Here is a 26442-nt window from a genome sequence, read left to right on the forward strand (position 1 = left end):
ATTTAAGTGGGAGCTCTTCACAGGTGTCAGCCCTGTGGACAAATCTCAGGATTTAGCTCCAAGTCCTTCCAGAAAGATCTTACCAACTCCCTATACACTCCACCACTCTTAAAGACTAAGGCTTCTATTTCGCATTTTGTTCTATTTATTCGAGCAATCATTTTCCTTTCCTGCTTTGTCCCCTTATAATCAGTTAAGTCTCTCTGACACGTCAGACAGTCTGCTCCTTAGAACCATCTTTCCCTCCAGTGATAGAATGCATTTTGATTAGCCCATGCGTTTATTCATTCACATTCCAAATCAATATATGATATGGGTTTTGAGTGTCTTTCCTCCCCCTCTCTGCTGGGAAACAGAAAATCATGAATACCAGCACTCTACTCTCCAGTAGGAGGAAATGATGGTGGAGCAACCCACCCCGGTCTGACCATTATGCGGTCTGTGCTGTCCAGTTTGATCTAGTGCCGGGAGTCACATGACTGTTGAACACTTGAAATACTGCCACCACAACTGAGAAACTGGTTTTTTTCATCTTACTGGTTTTCTGTTTTTTTAAACATTGAAATTTAAGGAAATTCACTAAAATTAAGGAATTTATTATCTCCTTGGTAGAGATAACAAGCATTTCAAAAATAATTTATTTGAAACAACGGTCCTCCTGTATAGCACAGGGCTCTATATTATCCTGGGATTAAGCCATAATGGATAAGAATATGAAAAAGAATGTATATATTTGTATACCTGAATCACTTTGCCATGCAGCAAAAATGAACACAACATTGTACGTCAAGAAAATAAATTTTTAAAAAATCTACTTGTGTTCTATGGTGCTTAAATACCATTAATTCCTTCCCCAATCCCCCAAATGAGGTGCTCCTTCAACAATAAACTGTCTTTTTCCCTTGAGCCAATTACTCCACATATATTGCATTTATAAGAAACACTTACATCCTCTCACTAAATTAGCTTGAGTGTAGAGATACACTGAGATAGACACTTGAAGATAATCTGACCACCTCAATGGTATCTCCAGGAGACCATGGGTTTTCTTTGTTTTGATCACCACAATCTCCTCACCTTCTAGGGCTGAACCAAGTACCAAGGAAGTATTTGCCAAATACTCTGTAAATGAACAGACTGACTCAACCTAAGGCTATTGCTTGCCAAGTCTCCCTTGGCAATATCACCTTTGCCAGGTTTAAAAGACAACATCCTGGTTTTGAATTCACACTTCACCTTGGCTGGGGGGTAAGTGAATTGATACCAACACACCCCATATGCCACCAACTCAGTATTAGCCCTCTTGTGCTTTTTCCACATACACATCACATGCCTAAAAATTCACCTCCTCATTTCCTCCACTTAGTTGAATTCAGGCTTCCTTCATTTGCTTTCTTGATGGTTCAGCAGATAAAGAATCCGCCCGCAATGTAGAAAACACAGGAGATGTGGGTTCCATTCCTGGATCAGTGAGATCCTCTGGAGAAGGAAATGGCAACCCACTCCAGTATTCTTGCCTGGGAAATTCCATGGACAGAGGAACCTGGGGGGCTACAGTCTATGGGGTCACAAAGAGTCAGACACGACTAACCACACACACCTTACCTTACCTTCCTTCATTTATTCGACACAGTAGAACAACTGAAATGTATCTGTTGGGTTAACATGAGATTATTCCTCTGTACCAATGCATATATCTACCTGGATGAGGGCATTATGCCCTTCCAGTCTCCACATTCATATGATTTCTTATGGTGTATACTTTCAGCCACTGTCTGAGGTAGAAATTTTTGCTCAACCCTTTTCCTCAGACAATGTGTTTTGTTTTTTCCTACTAGTTTCCAGTGACATAAAATAAAATGTAATTGACCACTGAAGGCACGACCACATTCACTGAGTTCATAAGGGTCCTCTCCTGGGCCAGCCCCCTGTTGTCTCCAGTGGGTGGCCATCGGGTCACAGGCTGTCCCACTAAGACCATGCTCCTGTTAGCCAGGAGCCCACTGACACCGACTGGCGACTGAGGGGCCAGAGGAGGCAGGTGCATTGTCAACGTGTTCAGGTTTTTCTCCTGGAGGACAACACTGCTCTGGGGGGACTTCGCTGAGGGAGGGATTTCCTTGACTGAGTGAGTTTTCAGGTGTTTATTGAGGACCGACTTCCCTCTGAATGATTTCCCACACTTGCTGCATCTGTAGGGTTTCTCCCCCGTGTGGATCCTCTGGTGTATCACGAGCTGTGGCTTCTCGATAAACCCCTTTCCACAGTGGCTGCATTCAAAGGGCTTCTCTCCTGTGTGAGTCCTCTGGTGCTTGATGAGACCCATTTTCTGGGAAAGCGTCTTCCCACACTCGCCACACACAAAGGGACTCGTGCCAGTGTGAATCCGCTGGTGTGCCGTGAGACACGTCTTCTGGCTGAAGCCTTTCCCACACTCGGTGCACGTGTAAGGTTTCTCACCTGTGTGGATCCGCAGATGGACCACGAGGTTTCCCTTCTGGATGAAGCCCTTGCCACACTCACTGCAAATAAATGGTTTCTCTCCCGTGTGGGTTTTCTGGTGCACACTGAGCCCTGATTTCTTGAGGAAGGCTTTGCCACATTCGGCGCACTCGTAAGGTTTGTTCCCCATGTGCATCCTCTGGTGCTCAGTGAGCTGGAACTTTCTGAAGAAGGCTTTCCCACAGAGGTTACATTGATGGGGCTTCTCTCCTGTATGAAAATTCTGGTGATCAGCGAGCCAAGACTTCTTGACGAATGCTTTCCCACATTCACTGCACACATGAGGCTTCTTCATTCGTTTAGCGTGCTGATGCTCCATGAGTTGGGACTTAGTGGTGAGGAGTTCAGGATGAAATGGTTCCCTGTCAGCATGGGGGCAGTATTTCCCATCTGCAGGAGGCTCAGCGGGGCTCTTTATTTCACAGTTCGGACTCTCGGAGGGTAAACTTGAATTTGATGTCACGCTTCTTCCATGTAAGTCAAACACATCATGATTGTGCCTGAACAGAGTTCTGCTCTGATGACCAGAATTGTCCAGTGGGTTCGGTTCAAGCCATTGTTCTAGTCTTTTCTCCACTCTCTTGTTTTGTAAGTGTTCTAGCAGGTGGCCATCAACTTTCCAGACTTCTAGGAAAGAAAAGAAGAATGAATTCCTCTACCTTTTAGATCTGGAATAAATGGTGTGTTTTTTTGTTTTTTTTTTGCCTTGTGGCATGGGAGATTTTGGGGCTTCCCTGATGGCTCAGATGGTAAAGAACCTGCCTGCAAATGCAGAAGACGCCAGTGTGATCCCTGGGTCAGGAATATCTGGAAAAGCAAATGGCAGCTAACTCCAGTGTTCTTGCCAGGAGAATCCCATGGACAGAGGAGCCTGGCAGGCTGCAGTCCATGGGGTCGCCAAGAGTCAGTCAGGACTGAGTGACTAATACACACATGGGATCTTAGTTCCCCAACCAGAGATCAAACCTGCACCTCTGCAGTGGAAGTGCACAGTCCAAACCCAGGGACCACCAGAGGAGTCCCAGAATAAATGTATTTTTAAAAATACTTCGATGTGAGATGTCTTTTTAGTGATGAGCCTATAGTATGAGTGTAAATAAGACTCTGTGTTTAATATTCTTCATACACTGGGGGGTGGGGGGAAGAGTCATAATGAATAAAGACAGATTTGGTTACTTTCCAAATACTGTAAAATACAAGCAATGTCCTGTGAGCAGGAGACTGCAGGCTGCAGGGCCACCTCATCTACATTGTTACGGATCGTTCAGTCTGCAGATCCTGACTGATGTCCACGGTGGACCAGGAACGGTGCTAGTGTTGGGGAGTCACAAATGTACTCCTCAGGTGCACAGAGCCTATGCTATAGTGGGGTCAAACCACTTCACAGGGCAGAGACAGAACACGAGGAAAACAGCTGTAAGCTGTGAAAACTGGTGGAAAGGAGCAATGAAGAGGGAGAGGGGTGGAGGAAATCCAGGCTCAATTTGGAGGAAGATAGGCCTCCCCGTGGATCCAGCATTGGGGTTGCCGGGAGGAGGAATGAAGAAAATGATACAGCGACTTCCCTGGTGGTTTAGCAGTTAAGACACTGCACCTCCAGTACAGGGGGCTTGGGTTTAATCCACAGTGTGTTAGTTGCTCAGTTGTGTCCATGACTCTTTGCAACCCCATGGACTGTAGCCTACAAGGTTTCTCTGTCCATAGAATTCTCCAGGCAAGAATACAGGAGTAGGTAGCCATTTCCTTCTCCAGGGGCTCATTCCAGCATCACAAGCAGATTCCTTACCATCTGAGTAAGATCCCATATGTCATATGGCAAAAAAAGAAAAAAAAAAAATTTTAAGGAAAAAAACAGAAAATGACACAGCAAAGAACTGCAACCACATCTAAGTTACATCCTACATCCCAGAAAGCTGCTCCCTTTCCTAAAAGAGGAGCCCCAGCTCACACTGGTCCATGACGCAATTTAATTCCATCACAGCCCTTTTCACCCCCTGGTCATATTATTTATTTTAAATTTTGATTAAATTGATGTCTTATCCTCTTAGAACGAAAGCTCTCAGGCTATTAGTTTTCTCAGCTGCCGTAACATTCCAGTTTACAACAGATTATCAAAAAAATTCATAGAGGAAGGAATCAAGGAAGCAGTCCCACCTATGAAACAGACTGGGAGGTTTAGGAATAAGACAGAAATCTCTGGGAATAAAATAATCTGTCATGATGATCACAGAAAGGAGAATTTTTATGTCATAATAGGGAACATGGTTACCTGGGACAATGTTATCAGGATATGAGAGGGAAAAAATGAAAGCCTTCAGGAATACAATGTTAAGGTCTACAACAAATGAGAAGAAAGTTCAAAAGCTAGTACATACACAAAGGAATTAACTGGAAGTAGGCAAGAGTTAGGGCTTCCCAGGTGGCTTTAGTGGTAAAGAATCCACCTGCCAATTCAGAAGATATAAGTGACGCAGGTTCAATCCCTGGGTTGGGAAGAACCCTGCAGAAGTGAATGGCTAACTCCATCCAGTATCTTGCCCGGGGGAGCATAACGTCAGTAGAGAGATGCACAGAGCCTCCAACCCCTGGCAGCTGTGGCTCTTCTCTGACAGGGTCATTTCCACAGCCTGTCCCCTTGCTGGTCTCTCACTCACCTGAAAGGGTTTGACAGTGGATTTCATCATCCATCATCCATGGTTCTCCTTGATCCAATTTGGAGAGTACCTCTGGTGTGCTTGCTTGAAAACCTGTTCATGGGAAATGACAGACTATTTAGGCCCAGTGAGTTCGCCTTGGGGTCTGTGAACATGGCAGAATGCTACATGTGAGGCCAAAACAATTTCACAACCTACAGAGTCAAGGCTTTTCCTGCAGAAGAAAGAATACACCCACTTCTCTTGGGCCAGAGAGGACACCGAGCATCACAGACCACTCCAGAGCTTTCAGAAGCTGAGAAAGGAAAGGCCACTGACTGGGGACCTGGTCAGTGACCCAGGGGAGCCGTCCTCACCCACAGACACCAGGTTGCTATAGTTCTCCAGCATCACGTGCCGGTACAGGGCCTTCTGAACAGGGGCCAGGAGCTGCCACTCCTCCCATGTGAAGTCCACGGCCACATCATCAAATGTGAGGGTTTCCTGTAATAAGAGAGGTGTGTGATGATGATGATCTCATCTTGATGATATGGAAGAAATGTTAAAGGTGTTCTGCTCATTTCCACTTTACAGGCTGCACTGAGATATCCAGTAGGGCTTTTATTTTAATGTATCATTAAAGAAGCAAATGCTGAATACAATATTCTCTAATTGCGTAGTCAGCCATCCATTCCTTTATCCAATTGGAACTTTCTATATAGTATGTAGAACTAAATCTTCTTGTTAAGCTAGAAACACTACAACCTCACATATATATATATGACACGAAAAGATATACAATTTTATACTTTATGGAATAATGAAAGTGATTTTTTACAGGCCTCTAAAAATCCATTAGGGAACAAAGGAAAGAATAAAACAAATCAAAAGTCACCTGGGCCTGGATCATTTTCTTCTGTTCTCTGAAAACACCTGGTACTGTTGATGTATCTCGTGGATCTGCTCTCAATTTCTGTTCTGAAACTTGTCTTCAACCAAGCATATCCCAAGAAAATGCTGCTACCAAATCTGTAACTTCTTCCTCCTTCAACTGATTATTTTGCTCCTGGGGACTCAGGACCTTGGGTGGAGGAGAAAATTCAAGCTGAGGGCACATTTCCTCTGGGCTCAGATGCTATCGCTGCTCCTGGGTGCTCACCTTAGCCCAAGACCCACAGCATTGCTGAGTGTCCCTTCGTTTGCTGGCCCAGAAGAGTTTATACCTCTGGCCAAGAAGTCTAAGCTTCTCACTGTGCTGGTGATATATTCTTTTATTCTGTGAACTGGAAGTGGTGTGACTGTCAAAGGAGATGAGGGAGTTGAGATCCATCCCAGCAGCAGGCCTCAGGGGCATGAGAATCACAAGTGGCTGTTATACAAAAGGGACCACAGGGCAGAAGAGGCTCTGAGCACTGTCCTGTAAATTGTGTGCACTCAAAGACCTTGTCAAATGTTCTTATACGCCCCGTGAGTACATGCACTCATTTTGAAAACCAATGCACTGGTCAAACCAGAAATGCATTCTTATAAGCAATAATGGTAATATCTTAGGAGGTTTCAAATACATAAAAATCAAAATACAAAATAATTATACATAATTAAAGTTGAAGTGCTCTAAAACTACCATATTGTCCAGAAGAAAGCACAAAAGTACAAATTAACAAGAATTTGACAAAAATTATATGTGGTACATACTCTTCAGTGTCATAATGCACACTAACAATTGTCTTAAAGAACATAGATTGTGGTGCTATCAAAAGAGGGAAATGTATTAACAGAAACTCATACACAACAAGGTGTGATTCTGACACCAATTTGATACATAGTTCTTTTCTAACACATCACAAAGCAGTTCTATAACACAGGCTGGATGTCCTACACTTCAGCTCAATTCTGCCACTATGAACCTGAAGATAATATCAATTGTGTGAGTTACAGATTCAGTCCTATGAGACTGGCCTCTACCCTCTGCTTCATGTGCAAACACAAGTCCAGGTTGTCACCTGTGCTTCTGAGCAACTGGCCACCGATCCCAGGTCCCAGTGACCCCCTCCCTGGGCTGATTAATTTGTTAGAGCAGGGAATTCTCTGGTGGTCCAGTGGTTAGGACTCCATGCTTCTATTGCAGAGGGCATGAGTTTGATTCCTGGTCTTAGGACTATGATCCCACATGCTGTGTGGCACAGCCAAACACAAAACAAACACAAACAAAACCAAGATCAAAAACAAAACAAACAAAAATATGCTAGAACACCTCACAAAACGTAGAGAAATATTTCAGGTTCTATATTTATTTATAAAAAGATGTAACTCAGGAACAGGTAGATGGAAGAGGTTCCCAAGACAGAGTATGTGTGGAAGGGTGAGGTGTGCCCCCTACAGGAGGGTCACTCTCCCTGCATCTCCACATGTTCAAGCCAGAAGCAACTTCACTCTGAAGAATCTATCTAAGAAATAACATCCCTCCAAAAATCTGGGTTGAACCAGTGGACACTGTCATGAATTTCCATAGTAACATTATTCATAATAAACCAAAATGTAAACAACACACATTTCATAAATAGTTGGAAAATCATATATTCAAACAATAGAATAATATTGGAAAAGTACAGTCTTTGCTCAGCTTGAAGCTAAAAATGCCTTTTACACTTCTCAAAGATTATAAAACAAAAATAAAGAGGTATACCTGAGAGAATGGTGGCATGAAAACCCCAAAATATTTACTATGTGGATATTTAATATTTTCCTGACCCTGTTACACAGGGGGAAAAAAAAAAGTACACCTATGTGCAAAAACATGAATGATTCTCACAAATATTGAAACTGACATTAAAAAAAAAAAAAGCATGATGTGGAGAAAACTCTAATTTGAAAAGATACAGGTATCCCAGTGTTCACAGCAGAACTAACTTATAATAGCCAAGACACAAATGCAACCCGTATCCTTCAACAGATGAACAGATAAAGAAGATGTGCTGTATAAATATATGCAGTTGAAAATAAAAAAAACTAAATAAACTATAATGAAGAATGAATAATTATAACACCATAAAGAAAAATGCGAAAGAATAAGTTAACATTGAAAATCGGGCCAATATTTTTCAGACATATCATTATCAACATGAAATGATACTTATTTGAAAGAAAAAATGCTCCCCTAGAAGCCCCAAAGGACATCTACATACATAGCTGGTTAGAAATGCCCAAGCTCATTTCTTAGTACTAACTCAGTCACTAGCAATGGGAACTTGAAATACACGATTGACTAAGACCAGCCAGGACTTCCCAATAAACTGGGATATGGGTGGCCTTTCCAGAGGTCACCTTGCCAGATGATTAAACAAAAAGAAGATTCTGTTAGCAAATAACAGAGTGTTCATGTATGTCAGGGAGGTAAGTAATGGTGCTGTTGCAACATACCAATATTAGGAGGTGAGTGCAGGTGTTGACAAATATTTTCTGCAAAAAAGAACAGACAGATTTTCAAATTTGCAGGCCAGAATGTCTCTCACAACTATATTCTGCCTTTGCTATGTGAAAGCAGCACAGGCGGTACAAAACAGATTGGCATTGCTGGTTCAGCCTCTCCTCCTGTAGTCAACTCCTCGATTAAAGCTAAACAAGGTCCTACAGTATAGCACAGGGAACTATATTCAATGTCCTGTCATAAATCATAATGGAAATTAATATCAAGGAGAATGTGTGTATATATATATATAATATATATGTAACTGAATCACCTTGCTGTACAGTAGAAATTAACATACCATTGTAGATCAACTATACTTCAGCAAATTTAAAAAGAAACACACACACACAAAAAGCTAAAATACAGATGGTTTGGAACTACTGCCCTGGGATGTACAGTCTTCCGTTGCACCAGCAGAAACTGGAACCTCAACGCAACTACCAACGCAACCATCCTTGGCGTCCAAATCTTCAGCCATCACACACCTCTCTGTGCCAGACGCCGACTACACTACACACTTCCTTATTAACCCAAACCCTGGCCCAGACACCCTCATGTGATGATCCAGTCCCCGCCACCACTGAACCCCGAATTAAATCCCCAACCTGAATCCAACACTGCGATCGTTGTCAATGCCACTGAAGAGGAAGAGTTAAAATTTTACATAACCTCCTGCTTGTTCTGCCTCTGCTTGCTCCTTGCAAAGTCTGGATCACAGGTCACCTCGTTTCAGGAAGTGGGGACTTACAATACTAGGAACTGGAGCTTATCTCACTTACCCTTGTCCTGCTCTTTGCAATTACCCGGCCCCTGCAATCCTGCTTAATCATGCCTGTCCCTGTAAAGGTCAGGCATCCCCCTCCCCGTCTTGACCGCTGTTCCCGCGCGCGCGAAATCCCTTAGTTTAAACCACCCTATTAGCAGCTAATGTTGCCTATTATAGTCTGTCTATAAAAACTCTATAAACCCTTTGTTTATGGCTCAGAGCTTGGAGTGTTAACTTCTCTGGGCCCACCTGCTTAATAAACCTGAGATCTCCACTCAGAGTGCGGTGCTTGGTTTCTCCATTACTGGTTTCTGCAACACATGTACACCTTGCAAGCCGAGTGATCTACAAAACCCCAAGGCCTGACAACTGGAAGAGTATTGATCTCTACACAATTACACTGATTCACAGGACACGCTCCCAATCCAAACCACAAATTCCACATCTGGTTCTCCACAAATCCGGTACCCACCTGGTTCCCCTTAAATATAATCACCTCGGCATTTCTACCCTCCCCCTCTGCCCTCTGGCAATAATCTCATGGGTCCAGACGGCACCAAGTCCATCTGTCACCCTGGACGAAACAATACCACCACTGTGACAACAACAAAAGCAACAACAAATTCCAGGGACAAAAATTGCACTCTAACCTGATTTTCCTCAGACTGACCGACCGCCTGAACAGCATCGTGCTTCCGTGAACTGCTTTGACCTCCAGAACTGTCTACGGAAGCCGAGGTGGATCTGGAGCGTGCAGGAGCAGACGACCCGACTTCCGGTACGTCCTAGAGAAGCAATATGTCTGCGCTCAGCTCACAGCGGCCCCTTGGGAGCAGCCATGTTGGCACACCTGACGTACACAATACCCAGGGATGCGTTTGTGCCCCAGAAGCTGGGGATGCCTGGAGGGTGAGAAGCCACTGAACTTCTCTCATTTCCTGGCACTTCGATTATTGCAGAAAATAGGTACATTTTCAGTCTCAGGCTTCGCGAGACAAAACTGATGCAGACTAAGGTGATTTCAAGCCTGCTAGGCAGGGAAGTAAAAGGCCACGGTGTATATTATCCACTTTGTATTAAAAAAAAAAAAAAAAAAAAACAGAAAGTTAAGAGTTAAATCGTCCAATTGGCAGCGGAGATGCACTGCCAGAAAGGGAAAACAATACGTCTGGTAAACGGATACATCTGGTAAACGGATACCACGGAAAGCTTCTGGAGGGAAAACAGTTTGCACGAAGCTGTTTTTTTAGAACAGAAAACAATTTCCGGGAGCTGTACAGTATGGGGCTGGCCATTAACAGGGAAAAGAGCAGCAGAGACTACAAGTTGTGACTGGGGGTGGGGGCTGGGGAAAAGGCCGCCAGAAGTGAGGCCATTAATGGTGTGGAGTCGATGGAAAAAGCTCGACTTGAATCCATCCCACTATAATGTGAGCGTGGTGATGGGGACAGAAACCCAAAATGTAAGGCAAAGAACGTCAAAATTAAGTGTGTCTCAGGCCGTTGTTAAAAATGAGGGGTCCTCAATTGTAGCCCCAGAGGTTCTGGTTTAAGAGCTGGGGGGACATGGCTAGGATATTTGCATTAAGTTTCTCAGAGAATCTGAGGCAGGAAGGCTGTCAAATACAATCACTAGAAACAGCCCTGGAATATTGTCTCAGTTCAGTTCAGTTCAGTCGCTCAGTCGTGTCCAACTCTTTGCAAACCCATGAACCGCAGCACGCCAGGCCTCCCTGTCCATCACCAACTACCAGAGTTCACTCAGACTCACGTCCATCGAATCAGTGATGCCATCCAGCCATCTCATCCTCTGTCGTCCCCGTCTGCTCCTGCCCCCAATCCCTCCCAGCATCAGAGACTTTTCCAATGAGTCAACTCTTCGCATGAGGTGGCCAAAGTACTGGAGTTTCAGCTTTTTAGCATCAGTCCTTCCAAAGAAACCCCAGGGCTGATCTCCTTCAGAATGGACTGGTTGGATCTCCTTGCAGTCCAAGGGACTCTCGAGAGTCTTCTCCAACACCACAGTTCAAAATCATCAATTATTTGGCACTCAGCCTTCTTCACAGTCCAACTCTCACATCCATACATGACCACAGGAAAAACCATAGCCTTGACTAGACAGACCTTAGTCGGCAAAGTAATGTCTCTGCTTTTGAATATGCTATCTAGGTTGGTCATAACTTTTCTTCCAAGGAGTAAGCGTCTTTTAATTTCATGGCTGCAGTCACCATCTGCAGTGATTTTGGAGCCCAAAAAAATAAAGTCTGACTCTGTTTCCACTGTTTCCCCATCTATTTCCCATGAAGTGATGGGACAAGATGCCATGATCTGTTTCCTGAATGTTGAGCTTTAAGCCAAATTTTTCACTCTCCTCTTTCACTTTCAGCAAGAGGCTTTTTAGTTCCTCTTCACTTTCTGCCATGAGGGTGGTGTCATCTGCATATCTGAGGTTATTGATATTTCTCCTGGCAATCTTGATTCCAGCTTGTGTTTCTTCCAGTCCAGCATTTCTCATAATGTACTCTGCATATAAGTTAAATAAGCAGGGTGACAATATACAACCTTGATGTACTCCTTTTCCTATTTGGAACCAGTCTGTTGTTCCATGTCCAGTTCTAACTGTTGCTTCCTGACCTGCATACAGATTTCTCAAGAGGCAGGTCAGGTGGTCTGGTATTCCCATCTCTTTCAGAATTACCCACAGTTTACTATGATCCACAAAGTCAAAGGCTTTGGCATAGTCAATAAAGCAGAAATAGATGCTTTTCTGGAACTCTCTTGCCTTTTCCATGATCCAGCGGATGTTGGCAATTTGATCTCTGGTTCCTCTGCCTTTTCTAAAACCAGCTTAAACATCAGGAAGTTCATGGTTCCCGTATTGCTGAAGCCTGGCTTGGAGAATTTTGAGCATTACTTTACTAGCGTGTGAGATGAGTGCAATTGTGCGGTAGTTTGAGCATTCTTTGGCATTGCCTTTCTTTGGAATTGGAATGAAAACTGACCTTTTCCAGTCCTGTGGCCATTGCTGAGTTTTCCAAGCTTGCTGGCATATTGAGTGCAGCACTTTCACAGCATCATCTTTCAGGATTTGAAATAGCTCAACTGGAATTCCATCACCTCCACTAGCTTTGTTCATCGTGATGCTTTCTAAGGCCCACTTGACTTCACATTCCAGGATGTCTGGCTCTAGATGAGTGATCACACCATCGTGATTATCTGGGTCGTGAAGATCTCTTTTGTACAGTTCTTCTGTGTATTCTTGCCACCTCTTCTTAATATCTTCTGCTTCTTAATATCTTCTTCTGAAGAGATACCCCACGCCCAAGGTAAGAGAAACCCAAGTAAGATGGTAGGTGTTGCAAGAGGGCATCAGAGGGCCGACACACATACTCACAGAAAACTAGTCAATCTAATCACACTAGGACCACAGCCTTGTCTAATTCAATGAAACTAAGCCATGCCCGAGGGGCAACCCAAGTCAGGCGGGTCATGGTGGAGAGGTCTGACAGAATGTGGCCCACTGGAAAAGGGAATGGCAAACCACTTCAGTATTCTTGCCTTGAGAACCCCACGAACAGTAAGAAAAGGCAAAATGATAGGATACTAAAGAGGAACTCCCTAGGTCAGTAGGGGCCCAATATGCTACTGGAGATCAGTGGAGAAATAACTCCAGAAAGAATGAAGGGATGGAGCCAAAGCAAAAACAATACCCAGCTGTAGACGTGACTGGTGATAGAAGCAAGGTCCAATGCTGTAAAGAGCAATATTGCATAGGAATATTCTCTAGCTACCTATATTATGATGCAGGACTCCCGTTAGTACTTAAGTCTTAGTTCAAATTATATCCAGAAAACCTTGGGATAGGGAACCTCCCTCATTATTACCAAAGCATCCATGCATGTGTGCTATCTCGCTTCAGTTGTGTCTGAGTCTGTTCCACCCCCGTGGATTGTAATTTAGCCCGCCAGGCTCCTCTGTCCATGGCATACTCCAGGCAAGAATACTAGAGTGGACTGCTGCTCTCCTCCAAGGGAAATTCCCGATTCAGGGATTGAACCTGGGCCTCCTGCATAGCAGTAGATTTTTTACTGTCTGAGCCACCAGGGAATCATGTATATGTATAACTGAATCTTTTGCTGTATACTTGAAGCTAACACAGCACTGTAAATCAACCATATTCCAACAAAATTAAAATACTTAAAACAAAATAGAATGGTATTAAGAAGTGGGGCATTTAAGAGGCAACTGGGTCCAAAGGGTGGAGCCCTCATGATTGGGAATAGTGCCTTTATAGAAGAGAACCCAACCCCTCTTTGCCCTTTCCCCAACATGAGGATACAGTGGGATGACCATCTTCTATGAACCAGGAGCCCTCATTAGATACCAAGTCTGTCTAATACCCTGAATGTACTGATCTCATTTGAGCTGAAAAGCTCAGAGGATCAGGCATGCTTAGTACTTGGATGGGAGATACTAAATCTGCAGGCCCCTTAATCTGGGACTTTGTAGCTTCCAGAACTGTGAGAAATGAATTTCTGTTTCTATAAGCTATGCAGGTCATGGTCTTCTCTTATGGTAACTGGAAGGGACTAAGATCTATTTCATTTAGTGTAAGTATTTACATCCTCTTACTATTAACAGATTAGCTGATGTACTACTTAAAAATAATAGTTATCTCAAAGCTCTATCTGGGAGACCACGGGTTTTTTCATGGGCTTAATCACCACTATCCTCAGCTACTAGGACAGGACCCAGTAAAAAGGGAAGTATTCAACAAATAGTAAATGAATAAAATGACTCAATCTAAGACTCAAGCAAACTGGCTTGATCTAAATCCTTCTGCATAATATAAAATTTCTTAGAGTTTAAGGTAGACATCCCAGTTTTCAATCAATCCTTCACCTTGCCCTGGAGAAACAGAACTGATATATATATGTACATGTCCCATAGCCCACCAAACCAGTATTAGCCCTGTTTGTTCACAGGAACCTTCCACATACAAACTGTATGCTTAAAAACTTCACCTACTTATTTCTTCCACTTAGTTGGACTCAGGCTTCCCTCCTTCATTCAACTGACACAACAGAGCAATTGATATGTTTGTGTTTGGGTTAACATCAGATTATGCCTCAGTATCAATGCATATATTTAACTGGATGAGCATATCATGGGTTCCTGGTCTCAGCATTTATACAGTTTCTCTCAGTGTAAACTTTTCAGCCACCATCTGACCTAGAAATTTTTGCCTACACATAGTATGTCTCGAGTTTTTTTCCTAGGGGTTTTCTGTGACACAAAATAAAACGTAATTGACCACCGAAGGCACAACCACGCTCACTGCACTCTTAAGGGTTCTGTCCTCTGCAGACCCTCTGTCATCTCCTGCGGGTGCACACCTGCCCACGGGTGGTCCCGTTATGATGACATTCCTATTTGCTAGGAGTTCACTGATGTTGACTGATGGCTGAAGGGCCATGGAAGGCACATGCACAGCCACCAAGTTAACAAGGTTCTTCTTCTGCATGGCATCACTTGTCTGTGAGGCAGGATTCTCCCCTTTGATTGCATCTCCATGTTTCTCTCTTGTGTGTATTTTCTTATGTTTACCAAGGCAAGACATGTAGGCAAAAGCTTTCCCACACTCATTGCAGGTATAAGGTCTCTCTCCCGTGTGAGTCCTTTGATGGACAATGAGCTTTTGCTTTGTAGTGAAGGCTTTCCCACAGTCACTGCATTCAAAGGGCTTCTCTCCTGTGTGAATCCTTTGATGTTTAATGAGACCTGACTTCTGGGAACAGGATTTTCCACACTCACTACACACGAAAGGAGTCCTTCCCGTGTGAAATCTCTGATGGGCAATGAGGCAGGTCTTCTGGATGAAGCCTTTTCCACATTCATTACATGTGTAAGGTTTCTCACCTGTGTGAATTCGCTGATGTACAATGAGATTTCCCTTCTGGATGAAGCCCTTTCCACAGTCACTGCAGATATACCGTTTCTCTCCGGTGTGGGTTTTCTGATGTATATTGAGCCGTGATTTCTTGAGGAAGGCTTTGCCACAATCAGTGCACTGGTAAGGTTTCTCTCCTGTGTGCGTTCTCTGATGTTCAGTGAGCATGAATTTTCTAGAGAATGCTTTGTCACAAAGATTACATCGATGGGGCTTCTCTCCTGTGTGAATTATCTGATGATCAGTGAGCCAAGACTTTTTGATGAAAGCTTTCCCACATTCACCACATATATGAGGCTTCTCTGTTTTTTTAGTTTTCTGATGCTCGTTGAATGGGGATTTGGAGCTGATGAGTTTTTGGCTTTGGGGGAATTTAATTTCAGGATGAAACTGTTCACTGTCAGCATGGCGACAGGATTTCTCATCTCCAGTAAACTCATTGGAGCTCTTTATTTCATAGCTGAGGTTTTGAGAAAGTAAAGTTAAATTTGATTTCATACATTTACCATGTAAACCAAACACATCATGATGCTGCCTGAGCAGAAAATGAGTTATGCTCTGATGAAAAGCATTTTCTAGTGGGTTCTGTTCATGCCATGGTTCTAGTCTCTTCTCCATGCTCTCATTTCCTAAGTACTCCAGCAGGTGGTCATCAAATTTCCAGACTTCTAGGAAAGAGAAGAAAAATGAATTTCCTAAAAATACCTTAATGTGAGGAATCTTTCTGGGGATGTTTTTATAAGTGTAAATAAAATTCTATGTTTAATGTTCCCTGCACATTGGAATAGTGCCACAAACCAGTCAAAAGGAAAAAGTAGTTAGTGTAAAACACAGGGTTGGATAATTCACAATGAAAAAATACAGATTTGAATACCTTCTAAACACTAGCCTTGCAGACATGCAGAGACTGTAAAATACAAGCAATATTCTGTGAGAAGGAGCCCAGAGGTTGCAGGGCACCTTATCCACATTGTGATATGGACTCATCCAGTCCACAGATCCTGACCGCTGACCATGGTGGACCAGGAACGGTGCTAGTGTTGGGGAGTCGCAAACACATTCCACAGGTGTACAGAGCCCATGCTGTAGTGGGATAAAACCACTTCATGAGGCAGAGACAGAACATGAGGAAAACAGCTACAGGCTGTGAAAACTGGTGGGAAGGAGCAATGGAGAGGGAGAGAGGTGGAGGAAATCTGGCTCAATTTGGAAGCAGACAGGCCTCCCTATGGATCCAGTGTTGTTGGCGTGAGGGGAATGAAGAGAATGACACAGGGACTTCCCTAGCAATTTAGCCACTAAGCCTCTTTGCTTCCAGTACAGGAGGCTTAGGTTCAATCCCCAGTGTGTTAGTCACTCAGACTCTTTTGTGACCACATGGACTGGAGCCTGCCAGATTCCTCTGACCATGGAATTCTCTAGGCCAGAATTCTGGAATGGGTTGCCATTCCCTTCTCCAGGGCATCTTCCCAACCTAGGGATCAAACCCAAGTCTCCCGCATCACAGGCAGATTCTTTAGCATCTGAGTAAGATTCCACATGTCTTTTGGCAAAAAATTTTTTAAAAGAAGAGAAAAAAAGAAAGAAAGAAAATGACACAGCAGACAACTGCAAGCACATCGAAGTTACAATCTGCATCTCAGAGAGCTGCTCCCTTTCCTAAAAGAGGAGCCCTGGCTCACACTGGTCCATTATGCAACTTAATTTCATTGCAGCACTTTTCAGCACCTAGACATATTATTTATTATAAATTGTGATTAAATTCATGTCTCATCCTCTTAGAACAAAAGCTCTCAGTCTGTTTTTTCAACTGCTGTATTTGTGTATGTGTTAGTTGCTCAGTTGTATCCAACTCTTTGCAGTCTCAAGGACTGCAGCCCAGCAAGCTCCTCTGTCCATGGAATTTCCCAGTGGGTTGGAGTGGGTTGCCATTTCTCTCTCCAGGGGTCTTTCCAACCCAGGGCTTGAACCTGGGTCTACTGCCTTGCAGGTGAATTCTTTCCCATCTGAGTGGCTCAGACTGCTGTAATGTTCCAGTTTACACTTCACTATCAAAAAAATTCATAGAAGAAGGAATCAAGGAAGCTAGCTATTCCATGTATGGAGCAGACTGGGAGGTTTAGGAAGATGAAAATCTCTGTGTGAATAAGATGATCTGTCGTGACGATCACAGAAAAGAGAATTGTTTTGTCCTGAAAGGGAATGTGGTTACCTGGTACTTAATGTTATCAGGATACCAGGGGAAGGAAATGAAAGCTTTCAGGAAGTGAATGAGATGGTAAGATCTACAACAAATGAGAAGAAATTTCAAAACTAGTAAATACACAAAGGAATTAACTGGAAGTAGGCAAGAATTATGATCGAGTTGAGGCTGGAACTAAGAATGCAGGATGTTAAAATAATTTTCTAGTTAAAAATTCATCCTGAACAGCTGAGTCCTTTACAGAGGAGAGCTCTGCAAGGGGGGACAGTGGAGGTAAAGTCTGACCAGCCAGGATGGAGGCTGCACAGGAGTAAGGGAGACGCTAACTTGTAGGGTTTCCTGGGAGGGAAGATAATCCACAACCAGGTAGTTACTAGGAACTAAGGAAAGCTGCCATCGAGATGAGGAAATCGTACAGAACCAAGTCTGTGCTGGATCACACTGGGGAGGTAACAACTTGGGAGTTTTCTCCACTGAGCCAAAGGAATTTGTTAGCTTATTAGAAAGAAGAAAACTTGGAAGGTCAAGAGATCATTGAGTAAGAGGGAAAGCAAAACATTAGTAAAACCTCAGAGCAGAGAGAAGGCCCAGAGAAGACCAGTTTACTTTGGGGCTGGCATCCAATGGGATGGTTGTGAGAAAGGAAATCATTATGAGCAGTGGAGCAGGAAAGGGGCAGTAGACGGCAGCAAACAGAGAGGAATTAAAAGTTTTCTCTGTGGAGGGCTTCACTGGTAGCTCAGTGGTAAAGAAACTGCCTGCCAATGCAGGACACACAAGTTTGATCCCTGATCCGGGAAAACCCGACATGCTGGGGAGCAACAAAGCCTGTGGGCCACAACTATCGAGCCTGTCCTCTAGCACCTGGGAACTGCAACAACTGAAGCTCTTAGCTCTAGAGACCATACTCCACAGAGAAGCCACTGCAATGAGAAGCCTGTGCACCAAAACTAGGGAGTAGCGCCCCTTCGCCGCAACTAGAAAAAAGCCAGCCTGCAGCAACGAAGACAAAGCACAGCCAAAAACAAACATTTTTAGAAAAAGTCTTCTCTGTGGCGAGAGGTCCTGGAAGGGGGAATTTCATAGAAAATGAGGTGGAAGAGTATGGAGAAGGAAAAGATATGAAAATGGTAGGAAAAAGAACACTAGGCAAACAAAAATCAAGATGGCAGTAAAATAAAGAAACAGATCCCAGAAGACACAGAATATTTCCTAAAAAGGGATATATTCTTCTCTAAACTCCTACAATACTTTGGCCATCTGATGCAAAGAACTGACTCATTTAAAAAGACCCTGATGCTGGGAAAGATTGAAAGCGGGAGGAGAAGGGGGCAACAGAGGATGAGATGGCTGGACGGCATCACCGACTCAATGGACATGAGTTTGAGTGAACTCCGGGAGTTGGTGATGGAGAGGGAGGCCTGGCGTGCTGCCGTCCATGGGGTTGCAAAGAGTTGGACACGACTGAGTGACTGAACTGAACTGAAACTCCTACAAAGAAAAGTTCTCTGACGCCGGGAGAAAAATGCAGGGAGGCACTGTTCACCCATCCTCCAACCTCCTCGCAGCTGTGGCTCTTCTCTGACAGGGTCATTTCCATAGCCTGTCCCCCCGCTAGTCTCTCACTCACCTGAATGGGTTTGACAGTGGATTTCATCATCCATCATCCATGGTTCTCCTTGATCCAATTTGGAGAGTACCTCTGGTGTGCTTGCTTGAAAACCTGTTCATGGGAAATGACAGACTACTTAGGCCCAGTGAGTTCGCCTTGGGGTCTGTGAAGATAGCAGAATGCTACATGTCACAACCTACAGAGTCAAGGCTTTTCTCACAGGAGAAGAGAGAATACACCCACTTCTCTTGGGCCAGAGAGGACACTGAGCATCACAGACCACTCCAGAGCTTTCAGAAGCTGAGAAAGGAAAGGCCACTGACTAGGAACCTGGTCAGTGATCCAGGGGAGCTGTCCTCACCCACAGACACCAGGTTGCTATAGTTCTCCAGCATCACGTGCCGGTACAGGGCCTTCTGAACAGGGGTCAGGAGCTGCCACTCCTCCCATGTGAAGTCCACGGCCACATCATCAAATGTGAGGGTTTCCTGTAATAAGAGAGGTGTGTGATGATGATGTCATCTTGATGATACGGAAGAAATGTTAAAGGTGTTCTGTTCCACTTTACAGGCTGCACTGAGATATCCAGTAGGGCTTTTATTTTAATGTATCATTAAAGAAGCAAATGCCTAATACAACATTCTCTAATTGCGTAGTCAGCCATCCATTCATTTATCCAACTGCAACTTTCTATAGTATGTAGAACTAAATCTTGTTAAGCTAGAAACACTACATTCTCACATATATATGTGTGTGTATATATAACAGGAAAAGATATACAAATTTATACTTTATAGAATAACGAAAATGATTTTTTACAGGTTTCTACAAACCCACAGGGGAACAAAGGAAAGAATAAAACAAAAGTCCCAGAAAAATAAAGCCCCAGAAGTCACCTGGGCTTGGATCATTTTCTTCTGTTCTCTGAAAACACTGTTGATGTATCTCATGGATCTGCTCTCAATTTCTGTTCTGAAACTTGTCTTCAACCAAGCATATCCCAAGAAAATGCTGCTACCAAATCCTATAACTTCTTCCTCCTTCGACTGATTCTTTTGCTCCTGGGGACTCAGGACCTTGGGTAGAGGAGAAAATTCAAGCTGAGGGTACATTTCCTCTGGGCACAGAAGCTATTGCTACTCCTGGGTGCTCATCTTAACCCAATGCCCACAGCATTGTCGAGTGTCCCTTTACTGGTAGCCCCAGAAGATTTTATACTTCTGGCCAAAAAATCCTAAGCTTCTGACTGTGATGGAGGTAGTGTTCCTTTGTCCCATGAACTTGAAGTGGGGTGACTGTCAAATGAGCTGAGGAACAAGAGATTCACCCAGCAGCAGGCCTGAGGAGCAGGAGAATCGCAGGCACTTCAGTTACACAAAAGGGACCACATGTGAGGAGAGGTGCTGGGCGCTGATCCTTTAAACCATGTGTGGTCAGGGACTACTCAAAAATTTTTATACATCCCGTGACTACACACACTTCATTTTGAAAACCACCATACTGCTCAAAGCAGAAACACTGTTATAAAAAAATACTGGTAATATCTTAGAAGGTTTTAAAATACATAAGAAATTAAAATACAAAATAATCATATATAAATGAAGTTGAAGTGCTCTAAGACTACTATGTTGTCAGAAGAAAGTATAAAAGTACTAACATAAGAATTTGACAAACAAAAATTATATGTCATACGTATTCTCCAGTGTCATAAGGAACACTAACAACTCTCTTAAAACACGGTTTGTGGTGCCATCAGAAGAGGGAAATGTAATAACAAGAAACTCATCCACAACAAGGTGCGATTCTGACATCAATTTGATACATAGTTCTTTTTTAACACATCAGGAAGCAATTCTACAACACCATCAATTTAATACATAGTTCTTTTTTAACACATCAGGAAGCAATTCTACAACACCAGCTGGATGTCCTACACTTCAACTCAATTCCACCACTATGTACCTGGAGATAATATCATATTTCATGACTTACAGGCTCAGTCCTATGAGACTGGCCTCTACCTTCTGCTTCAAGTGCAAACACAAGTCCAGTTTACCACCTGTGCTTCCAAGCAACTGGCCACAGAGCGCAGGGTCCAATGACCCCCTCCTTGGGTTGATTCATTTGCTAGAGAAGGGAATTCTGTGGAGGTCCAGTGGCTAGGACTCTGTGCTTCTACTGCAGTGGGGGTGGGTTCCATCCATGGTCAGGAAACTAAGATCCCACATGCTGTGTGGCACAGCCAAAAACAAAACAAAACCAAGACCAAAAACAAAACAAAGAAAAATATGCTAGAATGGCTCCCAGAACTCAGAGAAACATTTTAGGTATTATATTTACTTACAAAAAGATGTAACTCAGGAACAGGCAGATGGAAGAGGTGCCTGCCTAGGACAGGGCAAGTGTGGAAGGGTGAGGAGTGCCCCCTAAAGGAGGGTCACTATCCCTGCATCTCCACATGTTCACCAAGCCAGAAGCAACTTCACTCTGAAGAATACATCTAAGAAATACATCCCTCCAAAAATCTGGGGCATCCCTCCAAAAATATGGGTTAAACCAGAGGACACTGTCATCAATCTCCATAGTAACATTATTCATAATAAACCGAAAAGCAAGCAACACAAATTTCATAAGTAGTAGGAAAATCATATATTCAAACAATAGAATGCTATGGAAAAATGCTCAGCTTTCATGCTAAGAATGCCTTTTACATCTTTCAAGGATAATAAAACAAAAATAAAGACTTATACATGAGAGAACGGTGGCATGCAAACTACAAAATATTTACTATGTGGATATTCATATATTTGCATAATCCTGTTACACGGCGGAGGTGGGGGGAGTACATCTATGTGCAAGAACATAAATGAGTCTCACAAATATTGAAACTGACATTTAAAAAAAAGTGCATGATGTGGAGAAAACTCTAATTTGAAAACTCTAACAGGCATCCCGATGTTCATAGCAGAACTACTTACAATAGCCAAGACACAGATGCAACCCAAGGGTCCATCAATAGATGAACAGATAAGGAAGATGTGGTATAAAAATATATACAGTTGAAAACAGGCAAAACTAAATAAACTATAATGATGAGGAATGAATAATTACAACACCATAAAGAAAACCTGAAAGAGTAAGTTAACATTAGAAAACTGGGACAAAATTTTTCAACAATATCATTATCAATATGAAAAAAGAGATCCAAGGCCTTACTTCTTTAAAAGAAAAAAATGCTTCTCTAGAAACCCCAAAGCACATTTCTACACACACAGCTGTTTAGAACCGCCCCTTATGCATAAGCTCTTTTCTTAGTACTAACTCAATCACTGGCAATGGGAACTCAAACCACATGATTGACTAAGGCCAGTCAGGACTTCCCAATAAATTGGGATATGGGTGACCTTGCCAGAAGGCACCTTGCCAGATAATTAAGCAAAATGAAGATTCTGTTAGCAAAGAACAAAGTTTTCACGTATGTCAGGGAGGTAAGTAACAGTGTCTGTTAGTTGCTCAGTCGTTTCCTACTTTTTGCATCTCATGGACTGCAGCCTGCCAGGCTCCTCTGTCCATGAAATTCTCCTGGCAAGAAAACTGGAGCTGGTTGCCATTTCCTTCTCCAAAGTAACAGTGCTGTTGCAATATATCGTTATTAGGAGGTGAGTGCAAGTGTTGACAAATATTTTCTGCAAAAAGTACACAGGGCTTTTCAAAATTGCAGGCCAAAATGTCTCTGTCACGATATGCTCTATCTTTGCTGTGCAAAAGCCGCACAGACAATATAAGACAGATTGGCATTGCTGGTTCAGTCTCTCCTTCTATAGTCAACTTCTCAATTAAAAGCTAAACACCAGGATAACCAAGGTCCTACAGTATATCACAGGGAGCTATATTCAATGTCCTGTCATAAATCATAATGGAAAAGAATATTAAAGAGAATGTATATATATATATATATGAATCACCTCGCTATACAGTAGAAATTCACAATGTTGTAAACCAATTATACTTCAATAAATTTAAAAAGAAAAACACCACACATACACAAAAAGATAAAATATAGATGGTTTGGAACTGTTGCCCTGGGATGTACGGTCTTCTGTCGCTTCCTTATGAACCCGAAACGTGGTACAGACACCCTCATGTGACGACCCAGGCACACCCCGCCATCACTGAGCCCCGAATTAAATCCCCAATCTGAATCCGACACTGCGATCGTCGTCAATGCCACCTGTATACCCTGCAAGCGGAGTGATCCACAGAATCCCAAGACTTGAAAACTGGAAGAAGAGCATTGATCTCTACAGAATCTAATCATACTGACCCCCCAGGACACCCGCAACGCAAACCACAGACAAACTCCGCGTCTGGTTCCCAAATCCAGTACCCACCTGGTTCCCCTTACATATAACCACCTCGGCACTTCTGCCGTATGCCTCTGCCCTCTGAAGATAATCCCAGGGGTCCAGACAGCACCAACTCCACGTATCACCTTGGGCGAAACAATACCACTACTGTGACGACAAAAAAAAAAAAAGGAAGAAAATCCAGGGACAAAAATCACACACTAAACAGATTTTCCGAGACTGACTGGAACATAAACGCCCTCCTACTTCGGCGAACTACTTTGAAGTCTAGACCTGTCTACGGATGCCGAGGTGGATCTAGGCTGTTACTGGAGCCGCGAACCCACTTCCGTTACGTCCTAGACAGGCAATATGTCTGCGCCCAGATCACAACGGCCCCAAAGAGGGCGGCCATGTTGGCACACATGACGTACGGAAAGTCAGGGATGGGTTTGGAGGCCAGGAGCTGGGGTGGCTGGAGGGTGAGGAGCCACTGAAATACTCTCATTTCCTCACATTTCGACTCTTGCCGAAAATAGGTAAGTTTTCAGTCTCAAGCTTCGTGAGGCAAAAATAATGCCGGCTAAGGTGATGCTGGGAGGGATTGGGGGCGGGAGGAGAAGGGGACGACAGAGGATGAGATGGCTGGATGGCATCACTGACTCGATGGACGTGAGTCTGAGTGAACTCCGGGAGTTGGTGAAGGACAGGGAGGCCTGGCGTGCTGCGATTCATGGGGTCGCAAAGAGTCGGACACGACTGAGCAACTGAACTGAACTGAACTGAAGGTGCTTTCAGAAGGCTAGTCATGGAAGTAAATACGGCCTCGGCATATATTATCCGTATTTTGTATAAATTTTTGTATAAATTGTATAAATTTTTGTATAAATTATATACAATGATATACAATATACAATTTTGTATAAATTATATACGTAAATTGTATAAATTTTTTTATAAATCCATATTTTCATACTTTGTATGAAAAAAAAAAAAATTCCAGAGAGGTAGGGGTTCACTGGTTGGCTTGGCAGTGAAGAACACCTCCCAGAAAGGGAAAAGAAAATACATTGGGTAAACGGACTCCAAGGAGAGCTTCCGGAGGGAAAATAGCTTGCAAGAAGCTGATTTTAAGAAAAGAAAAAAGATTTCCAGAAACTGCTAGAGTATGGAGCTGGCCATTAACGAGGGAAAAGAGCGGCAGGGGCTACCCACGTTGTGACTAGGGGTGGGGGCTCAGGAAAAGGCCACCGGAAGTGAGGCCATTAATGATGTGGAGTCAATAGGAAAAGCTCCACCTGTATCCACCCTGCCATAACGGAAGGGTGGTGATGAGGACACTAACCCAAGATTTACGGCAAAGAACGTGAAAATTAGCTGTGCATCCGGCTGTTGTGAAACTAGGCCGTGGTTAAAAGAAACAGTCCTGGAATATTCTCTAGTTACCAATATTATGATGGGGGACTTCCTTTAGTACTTCAGTGTTGGCTCAAATCGTATCCAGAAAACCTTGGGGTGGAGAGCCTTCCCTATTATTGCTAAAGCATGTATATGTGTGCTAAGTCACTTCAGTGGAGTCCCACTCCTTGCAATCCTATGGACTTTAGATCGCCAGGCTCCTCTGTCCATGGGATTGTCCATGCAAGAATATTGGAGTGGGTTGCTTTGCTCTCCTCCAGTAGATTTTCCCCACCCGGGGATTTAACCGGAGTTTCCTGTCTCCTGCCGGAGAAGGCAATGGCAACTCACTCCAGTACTCTTGCCTGAAAATCCCACGGACAGAGGAGCCTGGCAGGCTGCACTCCATGGGGTCACTAAGAGTCAGACACGACTGAGCAACTTCACTTTCACTTTTCACTTTCATGCATTGGAGAAGGAAATGCCAACCCACTCCAGTGTTCTTGCTTGGAAAATACCAGGGACGGGGGAGCCTGGTGGGCTGCTGTCTATGGGGTCACACAGAGTAAGACACGACTGAAGTGACTTAGCAGCAGCAGCAGCAGGTCTCCTACATTGGCAGGTGGGTTCTTTACCACTAGCTCCACCTGGAGCTTCCCGGATAGCTCAGTTGGTTAAGCATCCACCTGCAATGTAAGAGACCCCGGTTCCATTCCTGGGTCGGGAAGATCCCCTGGAGAAGGGATAGGCTACCCACTCCAGTATTCTCTGGCTTCCCTTGTGGCTCAGCTGGTAAAGAATCCTCCCACAATGTGGGAGACCTGGGTTTGATCCCTGGGTTGGGAAAATCCCTTGGAGAAGGGAAAGGCTACCCACTCCAGTAACATTGAACACAACTGAGTAACTTTCACTTTCCACCTGGGACACCCAATAAATTATTATTATTAGGCTTTTTCTTCAAAGGACTTATCACTTGGTGACATAGTATCTCTTGACTGTCTCTTCTTCACTATTCTGTAAGATCCATAAGGGGTATTCCCTTGCCTGTGTTGGTCTCTGATTTATCTTCAGTGTGGAGTACAGTGTCTTGCACAGTGTTGTTGCTTTAAAATATATCTGAAGGAGTGAATTGTCCAATAACCCAACATTTCAGATTGAATTGCAAGACAGCCACAGCATAGCAAATTTCCATTTCCTTTCCTGTAAATAAGACCCAAATGTTTATAACTTGGATAGGTGGATAACTACTACAGGGTAGTTAGGAAATTAAGGGAAAGTAGAGCTTCCCTGGTCGCTCAGACAGTAAAGAATCTGCCTGCAATGTGGGAATCCTGGGTTCAATCCTGGGTTTGGAAAATCCCCTGGAAGAGGGCATGGCAACCAACTCCAGTATTCTTGCCTGGAGAATTCCACAGACAGAGGAGCCTGGCGGGCTATAGTCGATAGGATCACAAAGAATCGGATATGACTGAATCGACTTAGCATGCGTGCGCTCAGGATAGTGAGAGGCCAACAGCCCCACTCTCAGAAGAGGGAGAAAGAAGAGAAAGCACATCTCAGTTCA

General features: G+C 43.6%; 2 protein-coding genes across 16 annotated transcripts; both read right to left on the bottom strand.

Moving 5' to 3' along the window:
• Positions 1 to 1601: 1601 nt before the first annotated feature.
• Positions 1602 to 10198, bottom strand: LOC120871988 (zinc finger protein 350). Of its 10 annotated transcripts, none has more exons than XM_040252110.1 (6): positions 10021 to 10198; positions 8556 to 8594; positions 6031 to 6216; positions 5513 to 5639; positions 5157 to 5249; positions 1602 to 3126 (listed from the first exon to the last, which is right to left on the bottom strand). In XM_040252110.1, the coding sequence occupies exons 3-6, from the start codon at positions 6043 to 6045 to the stop codon at positions 1835 to 1837; spliced, it is 1527 nt and encodes a 508-aa protein (XP_040108044.1). In that variant the 5' UTR covers positions 6046 to 6216; positions 8556 to 8594; positions 10021 to 10198; the 3' UTR covers positions 1602 to 1834. The 10 variants fall into 10 exon arrangements, with proteins under 10 accessions (XP_040108044.1, XP_040108038.1, XP_040108042.1 ...); XM_040252104.1 differs by having other exon boundaries at positions 1602 to 3129; positions 5157 to 5252; positions 5516 to 5639; positions 10021 to 10189; XM_040252108.1 differs by lacking the exon at positions 8556 to 8594.
• Positions 10199 to 14205: 4007 nt separating this feature from the next.
• On the bottom strand, positions 14206 to 23834 carry LOC120871983 (zinc finger protein 350-like). 6 transcript variants are annotated; one of them, XM_040252089.1, is made up of 5 exons: positions 23526 to 23834; positions 20031 to 20210; positions 19496 to 19622; positions 19153 to 19245; positions 14206 to 15987 (listed from the first exon to the last, which is right to left on the bottom strand). In XM_040252089.1, exons 2-5 carry the CDS (start codon positions 20082 to 20084, stop codon positions 14645 to 14647), a joined length of 1617 nt encoding a protein of 538 aa, XP_040108023.1. In that variant the 5' UTR covers positions 20085 to 20210; positions 23526 to 23834; the 3' UTR covers positions 14206 to 14644. The 6 variants fall into 6 exon arrangements, with proteins under 6 accessions (XP_040108023.1, XP_040108024.1, XP_040108025.1 ...); XM_040252090.1 differs by having other exon boundaries at positions 14206 to 15984; positions 19153 to 19248; positions 19499 to 19622; positions 23526 to 23797; XM_040252091.1 differs by having other exon boundaries at positions 14206 to 15984; positions 23526 to 23797.
• Positions 23835 to 26442: the final 2608 nt, after the last annotated feature.

The sequence above is a fragment of the Oryx dammah genome, unplaced genomic scaffold (genome assembly GCF_014754425.2).
Source record: "Oryx dammah isolate SB20612 unplaced genomic scaffold, SCBI_Odam_1.1 HiC_scaffold_13, whole genome shotgun sequence".
NCBI classification, from domain to species: domain Eukaryota; kingdom Metazoa; phylum Chordata; class Mammalia; order Artiodactyla; family Bovidae; genus Oryx; species Oryx dammah.